General features: G+C 39.3%; 1 protein-coding gene across 1 annotated transcript in view; it reads left to right on the top strand.

The window, feature by feature from the left end:
• Positions 1-3,246: 3,246 nt before the first annotated feature.
• The window catches only part of igf1ra (insulin-like growth factor 1a receptor), an 84,825-nt gene continuing 66,623 nt past the window's right edge, over positions 3,247-21,448 (top strand). Inside the window, exons 1-2 of the mRNA XM_059334496.1 lie at positions 3,247-4,218; positions 13,946-14,509. Coding sequence (XP_059190479.1) covers positions 4,113-4,218; positions 13,946-14,509 — 670 coding nt within the window. The 5' untranslated portion in view covers positions 3,247-4,112. The remainder of the gene's footprint in view (positions 4,219-13,945; positions 14,510-21,448) is intronic.

The raw sequence follows: 21,448 nt of genomic DNA, 5'->3' as shown, positions 1-21,448 counted from the left end.
TCTCATCCATCGTGGCACGCGCTGCATTTACGTCCATTTTCACATGGAGGGGAGATTGATTTATTTTTTAACCATTCACTTCACCTCAACAACTAATCAGAAGACTTTACCGCACACGGTCGGCGTTTTTTGACTTAATAATGCAAATGTATTGCTTGACACAACTGAAGTTATTTTTTTCCACCACTTAAATGATGTCACACGTAGCGCATGTTCGCTACTTTCACACGCGCATCGAATTATATCGAATTCAATGGTCATTGAAATTGTCATTAAAAGCGTGACATGTAAAATAATAGATCCAGAACTCGTATTTAACAAGTACGCCGACATAATGCTTTTTTAAAATGTGTTCTGTGTAGTTTATTTTTTAATCGACCGATATACCAGAAACGCACATCTCGACCTTTCTTCAAATGTTCAAATTCGTTCATATTTACTTATACAGTGTAAGTGTTTTGGAGTATTCAAGTGATTATTCGTTTCATTTAAGTGCTGGAATATTTGTTATGATTGTGTGATAACCATAAACTCCTTTTTAATCCCCGTTTGAAATTAAAATGATTAAAATCGGTTTATAACAAAACGGTAAAGGACAATCAACACAAAAATATTCAGGTGAGTTTCAGAAGTGATAATACAAGATTTTGTAACTAGTAAAAAAAACTTATCTGAAATGTGAAAAGAATTGAAATAGCGGAAGGTTACTGAGTTCATTTATTCATTGCTTCCAAATGCACCTGCATGTCCGCTGATTTTTGATTGACAATCACAAACGTGCATCCCGGATCAAACGTGCTTCAGACTGAGCAGCGACGCCCATTTCACAACGTGTTGTAGCTGCTGCATGTATGGGATGAATGAACGATAAAGACAGTGGTTGCAGTCCTTTTTTTCAATAAAAGCTCCATGTCAGATTTTACTTTTGACCTGTGACGATGGAGTGTCGTTTAACCTATGGTACAGCTCCAATGCACAAAATAGACTTCATGGTAGCTAAAGGTTTGAACGCAGCTCACTCCAGAGGAAAGAAGTCCTATAATAGTAATACAAAAATAATAACAATACAAAAAAACCCTATACTATAAAGACAATTTTTAACTGATGAAAAGAATAATCCTCTGGAATAAAAAACACCATCACATAGCATTGAACATACTAAATCAGACATTAAAGTTCAATTTTTTTGTGGATTTAACAAAATACTGACAGTTTTTTTTTCATTAAAAAACAAGTTAATTTAGTTTAGATATTTTAATGTTTACTCTCTGGAGTAAACAATACATAACATTAAATATACCTCAGGTGAACCCAATATAGACTAGTCTACACAAAATCCTAATTTTAGATTATGTAAAAACTTATTTCATAAAGTATATTTGATTTAAATGCCATTAATGATTTATACAAGACATATCTTCAGTTTCAAAAGTCCTCACACACTTTGCATACACAATCAAAAAATGTCACATTCAACACTGTTTTTACAAAAGAAATTCAACTTTGGTAATATTGATTATTAAGTCCAAGCCACTCTGATACTTTATAATTTATAAATCCTGAGAACCACCAGAGAAAAAACAGATAACAGTAGTAATACACCAATGTTGCATTATCACCTTAGTAAGGTCAGTGTTATCTGCATTAAGTCTCGTAAAATATTGCCATGAAACACTTCTTTTCAAATGTAGCTTGTTACAAGCATTTTTGTTTCCTGTCGTTTGCTACCTTGCACATATTTTGTTTTGACAAAAGGTTAATAAAACTGAGCTCATTTGAAAGGAAAATACTGTTTGTTGATAGCAAATCAAGTGGAAAGTACACAATGTAATCATTTGTTAATAAGTGTGCCTCTCAGGCACAAAGTTATTCAGTTAGCAGTCAACAACCTTGGAAGAAATAAATTTCAGATTGTATGGTCTGGATACAGTGATACATTTCCCAACAATGTTACATCTACCTCGATGAACTTTGTGTGAAAAATACATTAATCCTGACAAGCAAAACATCTCAGTGTTGACAACTGGCAACAAGTGAAGACAATTCTGTAAGACCTAGAAAAAAATAATTTGCTAACCTTGTCGTTGGTTATCCCTCCCAGAGACCAGAAAAAGTATTCCTATGGTGGAACTACTAATAATACACAGTTACTGAATGTCAGTTAGAGGTAGATACTTAAATGTACTTCATTCATTCCTCATTTTGAATTACCAACACTGCAGTATCTTACAGGTTGTTTCTAAGATTCCTATGTCCTGAAATTATATTTTAACTCATCAAACAATTGGCTCAAACTAAAGTCAAAAATTTGACTGGGCATCATAGTTTAGGATAATGGCTTGGCACCTGCCAGATGGGACTGGGAAGTAACTAGGTTTACTCGAGTACTGTTGTTAAAAGTACAATGAGTAAGATTGTCCAAACAACCCCCAATGTAGAGACTTATACAAAAATAATCCCTCTCAATCATCACTTATGACCTTGTAGAAGTAGTGTGTGCCGGTGTCTTTATCTGATCCTGCCCTTTGCCTATATTTTCTTTTAATTTTGCTGTTTTTTGGACATTCCTGGGTGTGTCCTCGAGGGATCAGAAACTCCTCTTAATTCTGGACACAAATACTTTGCCTATTAGCTGGAGAGAAGAATGCTAAACTTGCTGGGTAAACAGATACAGGGAGGAGGGGCCAACTTTGAATGTTGTGTTTACAAACCACGGCAGACAAATCCTGCTCCTTGTGTCTTTAAGTGCCATTTTGAGGAAACTGTACTTCATTTAAAAAAAATAAAAAGAGTCCTTTTGGTACTATGCAGTAAAATGTAAATGCATGACATTTAGTTGTAACAGAGCATTTCTACTCTGTCTTTATTGCGGTTTTTTTTACGGAATTAAAAGATCTGATTAGGCCCTCCACCACTGAGTAAAGCTACTTTTTAAACCAGTGCCCAGAGAGAGCCACAGTTGGGGGTTTAGCGGTTTTACTACCGGTCCTATTGGTTTTGTTTGGGGTGTATAGTAGGATTTGGGAATCCCTGGGTCGTAATCCACTCCGGTTTTTCCGCCCTGCTCCCAGCCACCTTATCCGTAGCACTGTGTTTCTGTGAGAGAAGCCGACTCTTGTTTACAGCAGAGATTCCACGGAGGAGCGGAGACCCACAGCCTGCGTTAACTGAGGGCGAACCGTAGGATTTCAGCCTCTGGATATACACGCAACGGGAGTTTTCGTTTTCTCTCTTTTATGAGGATAAAGGCAAAAGACGAAACACTCGTAAAGGGCAACTCCTTGTGGACACATTCTCCCTCCCACCCCAGCCGAGGTCGTCTAGCTGGAGAGCTGGAGACCCATTCTCTTGCGTGGCACAAGTCTGGTATTTTCTTTCAGCTGCAAATCCCGACTGACGGCAGAGATAAGTCCGACCCGAGGAGCTGGAAAATTGGTTTAAAAGGCGTCTTCTCACCGCGGGCAAGGACTGCTTGGTGGGGATCGAGAGCCTGTGCTGGTTGAATGGCATAAGCAAAAAAGGGGTTTTCATTCATTTTTCAACCTCGCAGCCACCACCCCTGTGGATCTGGACGTGTTTTCTGCCCCCCACTCCTCCCCTCGTACTCAGTCATTCACACGGGGGATTCTTGTGAGCGATTCTGGCGTTAATTTATTATGGTGGCAAAAGCTTCTAATAATATTTAGTCTGTTATTTTATTTTTTACATTTTTATTACCAGGCCTGATCGCACTGTACGCGCACTGCTGTTTTCAAGAGATGGAGACTGAGGATGGGGATTACCATCATTTATCCAGTAAAATCACTGGCTTGTGTGCCATACCAGCCGACGTCAAAGTATCCTCTGATCGGCAAAAATAGCAGACTGTTTTAGCATTTTTTTTGTTTAAAGGAATTCCCTCTTATAACGATTTCTACACGTTTAGCCTATTTATATTTTTAGAGCAAATCCTGGAAGCCACGCATTTGCAGGCTACCACAGAGTAGCCCTTTTGGGCTACAGACACATTTATTTTTCCTCTTTAAAAAAAATAAATAGGAGCTGCTGTGTACAACCTTCATTATTTTGTTTCAATTTAACATCTGCTCAGGGTCTTTATTGAGAGGGGAATAATGTTAAGGAACATGAGATCTGACACACGGATGGGTAGCCCGACCTTGTTTTGGGGTCTGATGCTGTCTGTCTCCACTATCTGCATCTGGTCCACACATGGAGAGAGTAAGTATTTTTTATTACAACATTTCATTAAAAAGTTTATTGGTTAAACAGGGTTTGACCTTAATACATAATGTGCTTTTTGTAGCCCAGTTTAACCTCCTGTGAAGCATCTTCTGGTGACTGGTTGGATGAATAATGTGTTAAATTGTCCAAAATGTATTAATCTAAAAAGGGGAATACATTTTATACTGGGAACTGGGCTCTGAATGACAGATCAAGTAAGCTATAGCTCACCGACGTGTGACTTTTACTTACATATTAGCTGAGGACCATGTGGTACAGCTGCCCGTCAGTAGGTGAACACACATCAGCAAAATCTGCGTTATTGTGAGCAATATCACCTGATATGATCAAGCGGTTTTGTTTATTTAGAATCAGACAGAGATAGTAGACACACGTCGCCGTATTCTCCACGTTAGACATCCACAGAGCAGAGAATGAATCCAGAGACCAGAGCTGAAGGTTACTACGACCATGTGGCCATTTTGCATTTCGTGGTGTGGCGTCGCTGCGCATGAAAAAACGAAATCAGACACAAACCTTTGCTTCTTAATAGACCAAAAGTCAGAAAACCCCACAAAAACAAAATGATTTACTTCAGCCGACTATCGTCATAAACCGTCACCACGATGAAAAAAAAACAGTGCCAGAGGTAATCATGTTTTATCTCCAGACCTAATTCCCTGTAAACACACAGGCTACTCTGTAAAGCTATGTAGTGGTAATACATGCATTCTAACATACAGGAGCACCTGAGTTTAGGCGTGTTTCCCCACTCAGTCCTAATGGCACAAACACACTAAAGACGATTATGGCACGTTGTGTAAGAAAAATGTGTTTTTAATTTAGTATTGAAATAATTTAAAAAAAGATTAACTTCCTTAAAGAAAAATCCCTCACGTTATTTATTTTCAGTTTTAAAAGTTTTTCTCTTAGATTTTTATTTTGAATGCTTTATGTGCTTTAGCAACCAATAAAAGAGACTTGTATTTATGATTTCTCATCAAAGTGCTTCAAATGTAGGTGCTTTCAAAGTTCTTACCGCTCAGTCATGTGCCAGTGCCCTTGCTCTGATTTTACGTTTTGTTTTGTGGTTTAAAATTTAGAGCACAATCGTTAGTTCCTTAGTATATTTTACCTTTTCTCATTTAATATAAAGTAATCTTCCTTAATGTTCTGAACATAGCAGCTGCTGAATTAAGGCTGCTGTTTGCCAATGCAATAATAGAACAACTGGGAATTAATGAGGGTCAATGAGGTTGCTTCTCTCTCATTTCTCAGTACAGCTGTTTGAAAATATATTTCTGTAGCTGCTTTGTGAAAATGTACACTATTAAACTTTTCAGTGGGATCTCTTTATACTAAAATAAACCTAATCTGACTGAAAAAATCTTCAAGACAAAATTTTCTGGATTATAGAGCAAATTTCTGCATTTTGTGTTTGGACTTAATGTGTATCTTATAATTAAACTAATAATGTTAGAATTTCTATTAAGTTCCCTAGGTTAAACAGGCACAAGTGTGTGGCTTACGTAGGTAAAAAAAGTTTTAGTTTCAAACATTCATGGTTTGTACAAAGTTTGGGAAAAAAAGTTTACTTCAACGGAATATGCTTTAATTTGAATGCTACTTGAAAAATGCTTGATATTCAGAATAATCTTTGTCTCATCTACTCTACACAATCATCTTTAAAGATTTAAAATTAAACAATCCCATCATCATATTTGTTTGTCCTGTCTCAATCCAGATGAGCTAAGCTAGCTAATAGCTAGATAAGTCCTGTTGATCCCTACTTTGGAAATTAGTGAGCATTAAATAATCATGATCAAAACATACAATCAAAGTTAATACAGCTGGTAAAATAAACAAAGTGCCAAAATGCAATTGATTGCTGCAGGTGTAGATGTGATGATAAAGGCTTGAAAGTGCTTGAGAAGTGATTGAATTTTCCTCTTGAAAGAATGTTGAACTTAAAAAATGCTGAACATTTTAATGTCTTTTGCATTTCTGTGAATAATCAACATTTTTAGACTACTTCCACTCTAAAACCTCGGCAAATGCTATTTTTTGATACGTTTAATGTGTTGATCTCAATTTAAAGTCACATAAGAAGTTTATCATCTGCCTGCTCGTCAGTAAACTTAAAGACCTCTCCAGGGGCATTTTTTTTAAATCTAGAGCACAGAGATTGTGTGTCTGCGTAACTTGGGTGGCATGGCATGATTTGTTTGTGTATATGTGTGTGTTTGTTTAGGGTGTTACATCGCATCTGTACTAATTTGTCTGTTTCCTGAGAGGATATGTGGGATGCTGGAGACAACTTGAGAAGGTGAAGGAGAAGTGTAGAACGACCTCTATTAGCATTAAAATAGCAGATTTTTTTTTTTTTTAACCCTTTTGACCAGTGGTCTGTCCACAGCCATGTGGGGGTGCGTTTGTGTGCACCCTCCTGAGCCAGTTAGACACCCATGAACGCAGCAGGGGGCTGAGAGAGAAGTGGTTGCTGTCAGATCATAGCGCTCTGTGGTGTAAAATACATCAGGGCCTACCAGAACAAAGCGTTCACATACAAAGACTGGTGAATATCAAGATAGTGATGGTCTCTCCAGTTTATCACTGGTGAATGATGCTTACTTCACTGGGCTGCAGAGGATCAGAATTTCCAGCTTCTATCATAACTTAGTGGAAAATCACAGATATCTGAGAGCTGCATTAGGGGTTGAAACTTTTTAAAAAAATTTTTTATATATCTGTTCGTTTTGATAATCTGTCCACACCAATAAAATGTAATTAAGATCCCTTTTAACTCTCACCACAGTAAACTTTCCATGCCATGGCTTCCAAGTATGCAGCAAACAAGTCTCTAAAAGGGAGAGCAAGCGCACGGGAGATAGAGACTTGGTGTTTGGAAATAGAATGTGCAAAAATACACTTGCAAGAGAAACAGACTTGGTTTTGTTGATTGCAAGAGTAGGCAGTTTGTGAACAGTTTTATTGGCTTTTGCTGTTCACACGAAGCGGTCTCCTGTATAGACCGATGAGCCTAACTTCATCACTTGGCACCACTACTATTAGGGTTATAAATAGATATGTCACCAACAACATTGGCGCAGGGGTTGTGCGAGTACAGGCACCCTCTGTCCCATTCCATGAGGGCACACCAGTGTTCTTGTTCAGTTATTTATGAGGGGACATGTTACTCCGGAAAACTTGAATGAAGGCATAAATAATCAAACGTCAGCAAGCATTGTGTTTGACAGGAACCCCTTCTACCTCTCCCTTTGGGGTATGGCATGTTGCAGTGCAGCTCTCCTTGTCGTGACAGGGCAACTGGCTCAGATATGACTGCGGTCACTCTACTCCAAGGTGCCCCACTCCATCTTGTGACCGGGACTACACTGTTACTCCCTCCCACCCCTCCACCATGCGGTCCCTTCCCCCATTCTCTGGCTTGGCTTGATGCAGGAATGCCTTGTCTCACCCCCCTGCGAGAAAGTGTAGTGACTGTTCACAGCCCTATGGTGTGCGTACGAGCGTGTTTGTGTGCATGCATGTGAGTTTATTGTGCATCCCTCGGTGTGCACTGCAGCAGGACTCAGCGTGACAGCCTGAGTCAGTGGCGTGCCCCTGTGTAAGGATGTGAAAGTGTGTCACTGGGCTAGTTTGTGAGAGTGCAGTCAAATGCTGTCCTGCAGCTCCTCCAGGCTGCCAGCTGAGGTTTACAATGCTTAATTAAACACTTTATTTCAAGTGGCCGCCATTGGATTTGCTCAAACGCAGTCACTGGCCAACCGCACATACATCATCATGGGCTGCCGGTTTAATGGCCCGTGGAGTATTGTACAATTTGTGAGATGATTGCAAATGTTAGCTCTTCTAATGGATGGCACTCGCTGTATCAGTTGAAAGCTGTTCATCAAGAACTGAATGTGGATCCGTCCCGGGTGGAGAATTCATCAGCCAAAGATTATTCTCAGAGGTGTTTTCAGAATCTTAGCGGGAAACCTTTTCACTGTTTCATGTTAATCGTTCGGTCATCACTTGGTTATTTGTGATTGTTGTAATGAAGACTAAATGCAGCTGTAAACACTGAGGCACGAGTTATAAATGCATGTGATTTTACAGCACAGATGCATTAAATATGTATCATAAAAGGCAATAGCTTCATATTAAATCTGGTGTTTAGCTCACAATCAGTGTAGTAGCAAACCTAAAAGTATGCATTAATATTTACTTCATTTTATTTTGTGATAAATACCAGAAAAGGCCTTTGAGTGAACCTGATAGAAACTTCTATTCAGAAACAGCTGCAGTGGTAGGAAAAAAAATATTTTTGAGGTGACTCCAAAAAAGGATTTTATGCTAGACTGTACAAATGAAAATAATTCATCACCACTTAAATATAAATACTTATAAATTCCCTTCATTTTCCTGCTCTTATTTTGTAATTTTCCTACAGGCTTCCACACATCCTTGCAAACATTAACCCTAACTAAGAAAGCACTGCAAACCCTATTTTAGTGTAATCAAACAGTAAATGAATTGCAGTTGTTAATAGTGATCAGTGTGCATGTGAATATGCTACCTCTGGCCCTCTCCCCTCTTTTTGGGAGAGGGGGAGTCTTTGTGTGAGAGTTGTTATGATGGAGAGTGTAGTGTTACTGTTTGGGGTTTTGGTGAAATCTGAGCCACAGTGTTTGAAGTAAGGTCCACTGAGGGGAAGTGGCCCACCAGACCGCTGGTCAGATGACTTCCAGTATGCTGGGGATTAGGGCCAGTTGATGTGGCAGGTGTGAGGGGATATGACCGCGCAGTGACCAGCTCCCTCACTGCATGAACTACAACTGCATTTTAGTGGGGAGATTTTGATACTGGGTGTTATGGTTCAGTGGAGTAAATTCTTAATATCTGCTAATGCCATTGGTAACGCTTTATAATAAGGTCCTTAATAACCATTAATTAACAAGTAAAAAAGCATTGTTCTCGCCTTAGATCCGGTAGTTGCAAAAAGCATAGTTAACTTATAGTTAACTTATAATAGATGAGCAATAAAGTATAATTTAATATCAATAAGCAAACAAAATAAGATTAATAAAGGCATGGCAAAGACATAATGGGTTGGTCATGGGTGTTTGTAATGCCATTATTAACACTTATATAAGCTTATAAACACACAATAATGTTAATAAGCATCTTGTAAGGACTTACAAGGGCCTTATTACTTGTTAATTAATGTTTTTTACAAGGACCTTAATATAAAGCGTTACCATGCCATTGTTTGCAAATAGTACTTCTAATAAGTACAAGCTGCTGCAAAATCAGCCTTGTGATAACCTATTAATTAGAGCAAAAAATTTAAGTTAAAATAAAGAAAAATCCAATTTAACAAGAATAAAAACAATGTATATATCGTTTGACAATTTTATCGTGCAAATAATAATCATAGTTTCTATTTTAATACAGATTTTGATATTGTTTTAGGAGGATGATACTAACTCAAGTTATGACATTTAATTTTCTTTCTTATGTACAAGGCATATTTTTTTTTTTAGATTACTTCCCGAAACTAAAAATGTTCGGTCAAGTGAGGTGGCATGATGCGCAGACTGAGGGGTTGTAACAATACCAGAATTTTACTGTTTGATACTTGTACAAAAAGCCAAAACAATACTTGATACCTATTTAAATGCTGCAGCAGAACAATATCTTCCTTTTTTAACCTGCACAAAGTCACTGAAATCATACCAACATCTGGGTCAAAGGCAGCCTTGGGTCAAAAATGTATTGCAAATCTGTTTTTTTAATAGCTTCAGTCAATATATTGCTACATTTGACAACCTTACTGACAGTGGGGTATTACAAAACTGATAAAGGTATATCTTCATTTGTTTTGTTTTTTAAAATTAAATATTACATGCTTTAAACATACACATATAAATGAATAGCGCTCTCTTATTTACAACATTAACATGATCAAATTTACCGTTAAAATTGTAGATATAATCATATATTTTTTTCAAATTTCACTAGTGGAAATACTAAACAATGCAGTCTCCAGTATGCTAACTTATTGTTTTTCTACATAATCAAAAATTAATATAGTTGCTGCTTACTGTAGATTCCCATAATAACTCTTAAACTCTTCAGAGGAATCTTCTTTATAACCGTCTTGGACTTTACAGCAGGATATCTAGAAAAGGACAGAATTATGTGCTTGTCTGTGGCCTTTTGATAAACAGAAGGACTTGTGGTCTAAGAGTCACATTTCTGTCAACCAAAACCAAGAGTAAGATTATTTACATATATGGTACTCACACTGACTGTGCAGCACAGTGACCATTAGCCTTGGCTTAATTTGACTGACTTACAAATCTGTCGTGTTTGCAGAGTGTGTGTGCATGCGCAGGTGTGCGTGTGTATGTGTTTGTGTGATGACATTTCCATGGAGGGCCAGGGCAAGGTTTATCAATCATAAACATGAGCCGATGGATCCCATTACGCTGTGGAGATATGTGTGTTTACTCAGCAGTGTGAAGAGCAAAGAGAGACTGGAGGGAGAGACAGAAACATGTATGCAGGCTTATCCCTCTCTCTGTGGACCCATGGTGCTAAAATATCCACATCACTCCGAGGTCATTATTACATTATTATATGTCAGCACTTTAATTCCACTCCACCCCCCACTTCTTCCTGTTTATGAATAAAGGGTTTGGTACCCATATTTCATTTAAGCATTGTTGTCCTCATAAAAAAAATGGATTGACTGGCAAGAATCAGAGGAGCCCAGAGGCTTAGTTTGAGGCAACATCCTACTCAATCCTTTTTCCAAGGAAATGATTGGAATTCCTGGTACTTAACATGCCTAATGAGTAGAACAAGGGAATCACAAAGAGGAGGTTTTTCTTTCATTCTGCATTCCTTTCTTTCCATTCTTGGCTCTTTCTATTCAGCAGGTTTTTTTTTTTGTATAAATCAATTTGAGACGATGATAAAAGACACAGGATATTGAACACCCAGAAATACATTTAATGCATTTAGCTGTTTGTGTTTTTGTTGTGTTTTTACACTGGTTGGATGGCCTCAGATAGCTACGCGTGGCAGAAACCTTATCTCACATCCTCTCTTCCCATTCTCTTTGGCCAGACGCCCCCTGATTTTATTAATGCCCTCATCAGGAAGTGGGGCCTAGAGTTTCTCTTTACTAACAAACAAATTAGTCTTTGTATTTGAGTGGCTCCACCCCTCCTCCCTCTCTCTCTGGCTGCTGGAGAAGCTGGAAGGAAATTCTCAATGAAACAAAGAAGACATGCAGCTCGATGGCTCACAAGTGGAGCCCAGGGGCATTGGTGTTGATTGGAGAAAGCAAATACTATTTTCTCGTGGAGTAATCGTTTCCGTTCTAAATTCGGAGAAGTGAAACACCCTGACAGGAGCAAATATAGCCCATTCATCCACATAAACAATGTGGCTTCTATTTTTGGCAGACTAGCTTGAACAAAGAACATCAAACATGGCCTTTTTTGTCCCGACTGAAGGGAAGTTAATTTACTCACAGAGACATTCTGAGAGCGCATACACATCCTAAGGTTGAATATATGCGAAGGAGAGGTCAAATACATATTTTTTTATTATTTCTAAAACACTTTAAGCATTTTAGAAAGGGAATGTGGTGACACAGTGTTTATTTGGATCTCGGAACAGTTTAGCTCTGTGCTTTAGCCCTAGTGTTTTGCCAAGGATCACAGACTCTTATTGAAAACATGCCTGTTTGTGTCTTTGGACAGGCGCTGTGACAGTGTGACACTGCCACGGCGTCCTAAGCCTCTGTAAGAACATAACAGGTTTAACCAAGGAGCTCAAACGTCAAGGCATTTCCTGCGCTGACTGTTGGACTTATAAAATGATATGCAACCTGTAAGCAGCAGTGCAGTGCATGTGCCAATTCTGTAATTATGTAAATCATTTATTGTTTTGTAAATATTGAACACAATGCATTGAAAGAGAGTTTAGTTTAATCTGTTAGGTTTTACATGAGAATCTGTTGGCTTCTTGGCTGTAGCATCAGAGCAGTGATTCCATAACAGGAGTGTTTGTACATCACATTACGAGTTAGAAAAAATATATCCACATGTGTCAGCTTTAGCACCTGCATGCTGTGTTGTAGTGGAAGGTGCAAAACGTCTGAGCAAGCAGGGGAGTCTAAACATTGAGATTAAATGAATGGGTTCATGATGTAAATAGTTATCTCTCACTGAAAGTAGCTTAAGGGACATAGTTTAAATAGTTAGTGCATAGCTATATGGTTGAAAGAGACAGATATAAGTATAATGTGCATTTTGAACATAACAAAAGGGAATGGATAAATAGTTTAAATAGTTAACATTAGCCAGAAGTGATGGCTAAATAACATCGTTAGCTAAAAGTCAAGGAGAAATTGTTAAAATTGTTAGCTCAAAGTAATGGTTAAGTGATAAATAGAAAGATAAAAAAATAATGGCTTCATAGTTAAAATTGTTAGCTAAAAGCCATGTTAAAATGGTTTAAATACTTAGCTAAATGTAATGGTTAGATAATAGTCATGGATAAGTGGTTAACACAGGCTAGTTAACATTGGCTAGAATTAAGGGCTAAATTACATAGTTAGCTAAAAGAAATGGTTAAGTGATGAATAGAAAGCTAAAAATAATGGCTTCATAGTTATAATTGTTAGCTAAAAGTAATGAATAAGTGGTTTAAATAGTTAACATTAACAAGGAGTGATGACTTAATAATAGCTTAAAGTAATGGTTGAGTGGTTAAAAATAATGGCTACATGGTTAAAATTGTTAGCTTAAAGGAATAGATAGATGGTTTAAACTTTTCACATGAGAGATGGTATCAATAAAGGGGAGCTCATTCCATTAAACAGGGCTGTGAAGTTACATAAGACAAAAAGGGAATGTGAAATGGAACCACTACTGTACATTAGAGCACAATAACATTATAAGAATATCAGCTACAATTAATTCCCAGGTGTAGTAACTGATAGCCACGATTAGAGGGAGAGTTGATTGTCATCAATAATAAATGGTGTCTTTGTGTGTGTGTGTGTGTGTGTGTGTGTGTGTGCGTGTGCGTGTGTGTGGGTGTGTGTGGTGTTGGAAAACGCTCCAGGCACTGTGGTTTCAAGTGTTGTTTTCTGAGCACAGAGGAATGGCTTATTCAAACTCTGGGGTTATCTGAGGTGACAGACGCAACATTTTACAGAGAAATGCATCTTATATGATGGATACAGAAGGTGAAACAACATGATGACTTAAACACCATGTCAAATGTCTTTACCCCAGCTGACCCTGATGACACCATTGTTATGATACAAATGCCTGTCTGAGAGAACATAAACTTCTTTTATACAATGCAGCAGGAAACTTAATGTCCAAGCACTGCACACAGAGCTCTGTATTATTAATATGTATGACATGATGCCAGCAAATCACCAGCCTTACCATCTTGACTAACAGGATTATATGCTTCAAGAAGATTATCATAATTAAAATCTTTTGGCAAAAGTAATCTACATGCTAATCTATATGTAGCATTGCTGTTTTCCCTAACAGCGACTTTTGTTACATTCAATTCTGCAACAAAAGCAAATCTGTAATACTCTCTATTGTACATGTGTTTTGATGATTCTTGAATTCCAGAATGAAGATGCACCCTCATGTGTCGTTTCTCTGCGTTTTTACAGTCTGTGGTCCGAGTTTCGACATCCGAAATGATATCAGCGAGTTCAAGCGGCTGGAGAACTGTACGGTGGTGGAGGGCTTCCTGCAGATCCTCCTCATCAACGACAAGACCAACAACATTAACCAGGAGGTCTTCCGCTCCCTCAGCTTCCCGAAGCTGACCGTCATCACGGACTACTTGCTGCTTTTTCGTGTCTCCGGCCTAGACAGCCTCAGCATGCTCTTCCCCAACCTGAGTGTGATCCGTGGGCGCAATCTCTTCTACAACTACGCCCTGGTGATCTACGAGATGACCAGTCTGAAGGACATTGGCCTGTATAACCTGAGGAACATCACCCGCGGAGCCATGCGGATTGAAAAGAACCCTGAGCTCTGCTACCTGTACTCGGTGGACTGGTCTCTTATTATGAATGCTGGGGTCAACAACGTTATCAATGGGAATAAGAAGGCGAAGGAGTGTGGCAATGTCTGCCCGGGCATCATGGAGGATAACCCTATTTGTCAGAGGACATTGTTTAATGACAATTACGACTACCGCTGTTGGACATCCAACCAATGCCAGAAAGGTAAGAATAAATCAGCTTTAAATGTGATGTTTGCTATATACATGTTTATATTGGTAGTGTGCAATACTTAGTGACACAAGTACAGTAAATGCAGATGTGACTTTGATCTACGTAGGTGGTTTCCAGTCTTCTAAACATTCTAAAATTGTGCATTTTTTCACCAGCGAACAAATCCCATGAATCTATGCAGTGTTTTTCCTTCATTTCCGTCAGGCTGCAGGATTGTCCACGGGCCAGTGCAAACATTTCCTCTCTGTTCATTATAGAGACCTTGTCTTTAGATCAGGCTATTTGTGGAGTGAAGGATGGCTGCAATATAGAGCACCGGGTATTAGAAAGGCATACTCAGTTGAGGTTACAGTTGCTCTGCCAAGAAATGAGCTAGTCTACCTGTCTGGACCGTGTCAGTTAAATATTTGCCTTAGGGACTTTTTGCAATTTATGAAAAGGGGTATATTGAAGAATTTGGGGGAGGGTCATCCTTGTTTAACTTTGGCCCCGTGGTAGGGTCATGGATTTTTAAAAACAGTTCAGAGTAGGGTCATATCATCTATATATACATAGAGAGAGATTTAAATTCTTCTCAATCTGCAGGTTTGATTTAATTCAGTTATTTGTGTTCAGTTTGTCTCAGTCATTCGCACAGCCCTCAAGGCAAGTTTAGCAGCTTGTAGCAACATTACATATTTTCACTTCTCTTTCTCTCTCAGACTTCAGAGTGAGAGACAGCTTGTGCTTTTTTGATTAGAAATTGGGACAACCAGATCTGCTGTCTCGTGCCTCTTCAAACCTACTGTAGAAGGCAGTTGAAGCTTTTGTAACATACTCCTGCTGCCTGTTTGACACAACCAGACTAAACCGAGCTCTTGATGAAATGTTCTGCTCCTTCTGATATACAATCCAACATTTTTTTAATACCATGTTTCTTGCCTGTATCGCTTTTCATGCAGTTATTTTGAATATATCAAGCTCCTAGTTGTTCCACTCGGCCATCTATGCTTTAGTTTTTCTGTAGACGGTTTGCAAAAGTTTCTTTACAGATTACAGTTAATATTAAGACACCATGCCCTTCTCAGCAGTTTAAATAGTAATCACAAAAATCCAGAAAAGTCTATCTTTAAATAAAAAAAACACTGGATGTCAATTAACATAATTAAAATAAATAATGAATATAAACAGCTTCAATACCACTCCGTGTCTATATCACAAACATCACAAAAAAAACCCCAAAACCTCATATTCCAGAATAAGGCTGGACTGTAATGGCATCTGCAAGTGGCCAAAATTGCAGATGCCATTAGCATATTAGACATCAGCAAAACAATCCAATACTGCACTTCCCTATTTTATGGTTATTCAATAAATAAAATGCACAGTCCAAATGTTTTTGCTGCAACACAGCTGGTTTCAAGATTTCTCAAGATTTCAATATAAATAAAATAGAACAATATATGCCATAAACATTTTAATATCTTTTTGAAGATATATATCCTACATCCTTACTCTAGATGTTATTATATGACGTGTTGAAATGTACTGAGGGGCCTTTTAGATACTGATAACAAGGAATAATGGGACAAGTTATGTTGTTTATGAGTGGTTTGGATTGACAATACATGATAAAAAGGATTATTTCAAACCTGACTTTTGTTGTGTCATATAAAACGTGTCAGAGTCGTGCCATTTTCTCTGTCCTCTCGTCTGTGTTAAATAATGGTGGGAAAATGGCCCTCCACCCCATTTCTATTGAAGACCTGTATGCTGCTCCCATGGTCAGTTGGGAGTTTCAAACACCACCCTCATCACCCCAGGGGAGCCTCAGAACAAATTGTGGAAATCAAGCCTGCATCCTTTCCCTAGTGACCATGTCTATCTCTGTAGAAAAACTATGGCATGTATTGTTGGATGCTCTGATCGGTCGAAGCTCAGTGCATGTTGTTTTCAGTTCCTTAATCCATATACACTTGGCTGTGTGAAATTGAAATTTTTTGTTTTTGTTTCATATGAATATCTTTCTTTAAAAAACAAAGTGCTACATTGTGAATTACCTTTAGCTCTCTGATGTTCTAACATGTGGGACTTAGGCAGAGCCAGGAGTATTGTTTGAACCAGTTCACTTCTCTGTGAGGCCCAGGCAGAGGTCAGGGTAAATGCATTCATCTAGAGAGCCCTGAGGTCTCAAGGCTACAGATAAAGGCTCCGGGGAACAACACAGTGGGGGAAAAAATAGGAGGAGTTACTGAAGCAATAACAGGACAGAGTGAAGCGAGGCCTGTTAATATTCCAGGCTTCATGCACAGATAACTATTCTCACCCTGTCTTTTTAAAAGCTTGATGTGTCTACCTCTCTCCTTCCTGCTTAAGATTCCTCTCTCCTCCCTCCACCCCTCTGCGTAATTGTCTTGTTTTTCTCCAGTACAGATGTTCCTTCAAGGGCATTCAGTGGTTTTGTAGTCAATATGGCCCGGTCTCCTCTTTAATTACACTACATGAGGAGGGAGCGCTGTCTGCCTAGCACACTACTTTAGCCTCTGGGCCTTCTTGTGCTTCAAACGGCAACAACAAAACTCCTTTTTCCACATGTGTGTCCACCGACCAGATTCTGTTTCCCACAGCAGTTGGGGCTGTTTTAGATGGGAGGTGAATGAATTTATGATGCTGGACAGAATAAAGCAGGTTAATGCTGTACTTGCTGTATGGAAGTGAGTGGGAGTGACCGTGTAGGGATGTGCAGATTGGAGCAGAGGTTCTGGGTGCTTTTTAGTGACGGGCAGCGATGCGTAGAGAGGCCCTGACTGAGGAGCCGTACGCAGGAGAAGAGGAGGGGCACTGAGGGGAAATGTCAGACAAATGTCAAGTATACAAGCTCAACAGCAAGCTCTCGCTAAAGCGCGGTGCCTGGAGGGTTGAAAAATGCCCGTCGATCCTTTTGTTTTTTGTCCCTCCTCCTCCTCCTTCACCCCCTCATGCTTCCTCGTAAATCCTCCCTTCCTCTCCCGCCGCTGCTTGCCCCACTTCGTACGCTGTCTGTCCATTTCTTCCTCACAAGTGCTCTCCACTTCGCTTGGCCTCAGCCTGGATCTCATCTCTGATTGTCCTTGTCAGTTGTTCTGCTGGTGTTTCCTCCTCTATTTTCACCTCACTCTTTTCTGCAGGGCTTATCAGGGGCTGTTAACAGCTCTGGCTGTCAGATATCTCTCTTCTGTTTACTTGTCGGGAGACATTCCCTCATCACTGCAGTGGTCACACAGCCAAACAGCTTGTTTGGCCAGGCTCTGGATCCTTTGACAACGCACGCTGTTTGCTTTGAGTTTTGGGGGGATCACGTGACTAAAAACTGTCTGGCCTGCTTCAAATAGCCTCCTCAGGTCTCTGTGTTTGCTGCAGACAGGCCTCCCTTCTGCCCCTGTACCCGAGCCAAAGCCAGATAGACAAGAGGCTTTTAAAATTAGGCAGACGAGCAGGAAAACATGCCGCTGTGCCCATGCCCAGTCTCAGGGCAGGTTAGTCTTCATAGCTCCGCAGGGAGGCACTCACTCTCACACCTGCTAGTCGTCGCATAGCTCACATGTCTTCTTTATGTGATAGAATATTAACTTACACTATGCGGTCTGATTTTAAGGAACAGCGTGTCCTGAATGCTTTATTTTGAAATTGACAGACAAATGTCAGAAGTCAAGTCTGCCTGTGAATGTTTAATGAATCAAAATGTCCTCATGCTGAGACTGCCTTTGCTTTTTAAGAAAGCAAGCTGAGGTGCACTCAATTGAAAGGGGTGCAGTGTCACTTTGCATTTTTATGTCTGAGCTATAGTGGTGTAAGGTGAAATTTGACGTAAGGGGACCTGCTGTCCTGTTATGCCACAGACCGTCTGTGTGTCCTTGTACTGAACCCAGAAGAAATGCACAGCAGAGCAAAATCATTTTGGAGCCCTGGCAGTTGCGAGAGCTCTCCACCGGCCCGGGAGACTTTTGCATTTGATAATATGTTTACTCCCTCCTTGCCAGAGACCCACTTGATATCTCTGGTCTGAGTGCTCTGACCTAAGGCCACTTCACAGTAGTGGAAAACAGTTTCTTTCAGAGGATGTAGGGTAAGCATGTTCAGGTGGGCAGACATGCTTCTTTTTTCGCTTTCTTTTGTTTTTTTTGTGCAATTTCTACAGTTAAATATCTTTTGATAGAGTTGAGGAGGATAAGGTTTGCAATATTCTATTTTATTTTTTATTGTGAACAAATCCTATGAGAAAAACAAAACCATCAATCTAATCTCAGTGTCTTCTGACTGCCCCAGTGTTTCTTCCTAAAGATGGGAATCTTTAAAAAAAAAGTTGTTTAGTGTCCTGGGGTAATTATGAAAAAAAATTTAAAAAAGTCCAACAAGAGGAAATTGAGAATTTATAGGGGACTTTTTTTGTAGGACCACACGATTTGTAGATTGTTTATTTTTGACTGATATTGCAACTGCAACATGATGGGGGAATTCCCATCATGAGGGAATGATCATTTTTGCCAGTAGGTACGCTTTTTCATTGAAAAATTTATGAAAATGATCATTTTTTTCTTGTTATTGCAAGGATGTTCACCATACAAATATTTTTTCTTAAAACTGCAGAATATGATGCACAGGCCAGGGCATCTTGCAACAACACAATACTTAATTCAGAAGAATCCATATTGTGATTTTGATAATATTTGGATTAATTGTGCACCTTAAGTTTCAGCTGAAGATTTGGTTAAGGAGCAAGTATTTACAGCAACAGACTGGTGCATGTGAGTGCCCATTTTCATCACACTAAAGGTGTGGAGCAGTGTTGGTAAATGATGTGTTTTTAATAGTTTTTTTGACACTGTGCTGCTTGGGAATAAGCCATGTCAGGCTTTGACTATACAGACAATACAAGAATCAGTTGTTTTCTAGCTCTGTGTGCTATTTAATTCAATCAAAGCATTATTGACAAGAAAATATAAATTAATCAGAGAGAAAACATAATGCAAATCCTCCTTTTCCCTCAGAGGCTTTTGTAAATTGATTTCTGGAGCTAGCACATAGCTCATACTTCTTGTTGTCAAGATCAGTTGCAGAAAGATCGAACTGAGCAGAAATTATGCTCCATTTGTGCTTGCTAAGAGCTAGATTTATTGATACTTTAGCTATACGGCATGTATGTTAAGTTGGGTGGAATGTGTCTGCCCCTTTAAGTATATAAGGTAGAAATTCCTGCTGGCTTACTCATTGCAGTTGTGAGGGGATAAAGAGGGGGGAATACACAGCACATGCTGTATGTGCAGACTGCATGTGCAGGGCCATACAGAGACTATTTGTTGGCAATAAGAAGCAGCTGAACTGATGGTAGTGATGATATTGATGCAGTTCTATTTTGTGTTTGTCTAAGGGTGTTTAGTGCCAAGGCGGGTCGAGTTGTTATGATCATCTGTGGGCCGTTTTGTTAAACTAACATCCAGAAGCAGATACTGTTAAATATTTAATGGCTTTTCTGAAGCTTATCAAAGTTCTGCGGTTATAGGGACAGGATGTAGAAAAGGGCTCAAATTCCAGTCTTAACAATCCGGTGCTTTCCTGGGGGCACACTCAGCACCATGACTCAGTACCCATACATCTGATGTTTCCACCCTCGCCTGCACTCTGCTCCATTTTGTACAAAGCTGATGCAGCATGCCAGTGTTAGTGCCAAAGAGATGGCACTCATGTCGATTACACTCATTCATTCCTGCCCTCCCACAGCCACCAGACTGAAGATGGAATAATCGGACCAATCATGTTCTCCACTAGCATGATCGGATTTTCTTTTTGTTCGCCAGGTCGCATTCACATCGTCCTGGGAAAGGAGAAGCTAGGCCTGTGCTTGGTAACTCCCCAGTATTTCCACGCATTAGTGTAGACGGCCCTTGTAGGTAACTTCAGGAGGATGTATTCAACACATTCTGTTCAGTTAACTCTGGCCCTGCTGGCACTGTTTGTGCGCGCGCACGCACGCCCTTGTCTCTATTATTTCCCCGGAGGACTGGGGACTATTGATTCACAGCGTTACAACTCCATGGTGTCATTGAAATAAATACATTAGAAAAAGCAGACAAAGCTCCCTTCACGGCAGCCCTTCGTTCTTTTTGTGTTCTCAGACCCTTATGTCTTTTTAAACAGTGGTCCAAGGGCAAAAGAAGTGACAACAGGCTGTAAATAGGGTTCTGTGTGTGTGTGTGTGTGTGTGTGTGTGTTAGAGAGAGAGAGAGAGAGAGAGAGAGTGCAGACACAACAGCTCCTCTTGTTATTCCTTCCTTACTGGTCCTTCAGCTCTGGTATGAATTGTACCTCAATGAGAAAATCTTTGGAAAAAAAGTTATTGATTGCCACAACACTGCATATCAAGCATGAATGAAAGGGTATGAAAGTATAACTAAAATTAGCACATTTTAAAGTAGCAAGGTGTACTGCTAATTTGACAGGTTGTAATGATAGTGTTATTGCTTATCGGGCAAATCATATTTTTTAAAGGACTGAAAATATTTTGGGAATTATGCTTATTTGCTTTCTTTGTCAGTACAGCACATGGACAAATAAAAATATGGATGACACCTTTTCACTTCCTCCCTCTGTAGAAAAATTAAGCAAAAATATCACAGATACAGGTGCTGCCATCCTTTCCTGGTAATGTTATTTGCAGCCAGAATCTGATTGGGGTTGGATAACTAATAACTAGATAAAATTAAACTTATCAGAAAAATGATATTGAACACATCAGTGTTATGATAACTGCCTAAAATTACATATTTCTATTGGGAAAAATGTATTTGACAGGAACTTTTGTAGTAGTGTAAACATGGAGAGGGGCGGGATTGATTTTTACTGCAGCCAGCCACCAGGGGGCAAATTAGATGTTCTGGCTTCACTTTTGGGGAACTGTCGTCCATCTTTACCTAT

This window comes from Centropristis striata, chromosome 6 (genome assembly GCF_030273125.1).
Source record: "Centropristis striata isolate RG_2023a ecotype Rhode Island chromosome 6, C.striata_1.0, whole genome shotgun sequence".
Lineage (NCBI taxonomy): Eukaryota > Metazoa > Chordata > Actinopteri > Perciformes > Serranidae > Centropristis > Centropristis striata.
Note: the sequence above shows the minus strand (reverse complement) of the source record. Positions and strands in the feature narration are given on the sequence as shown.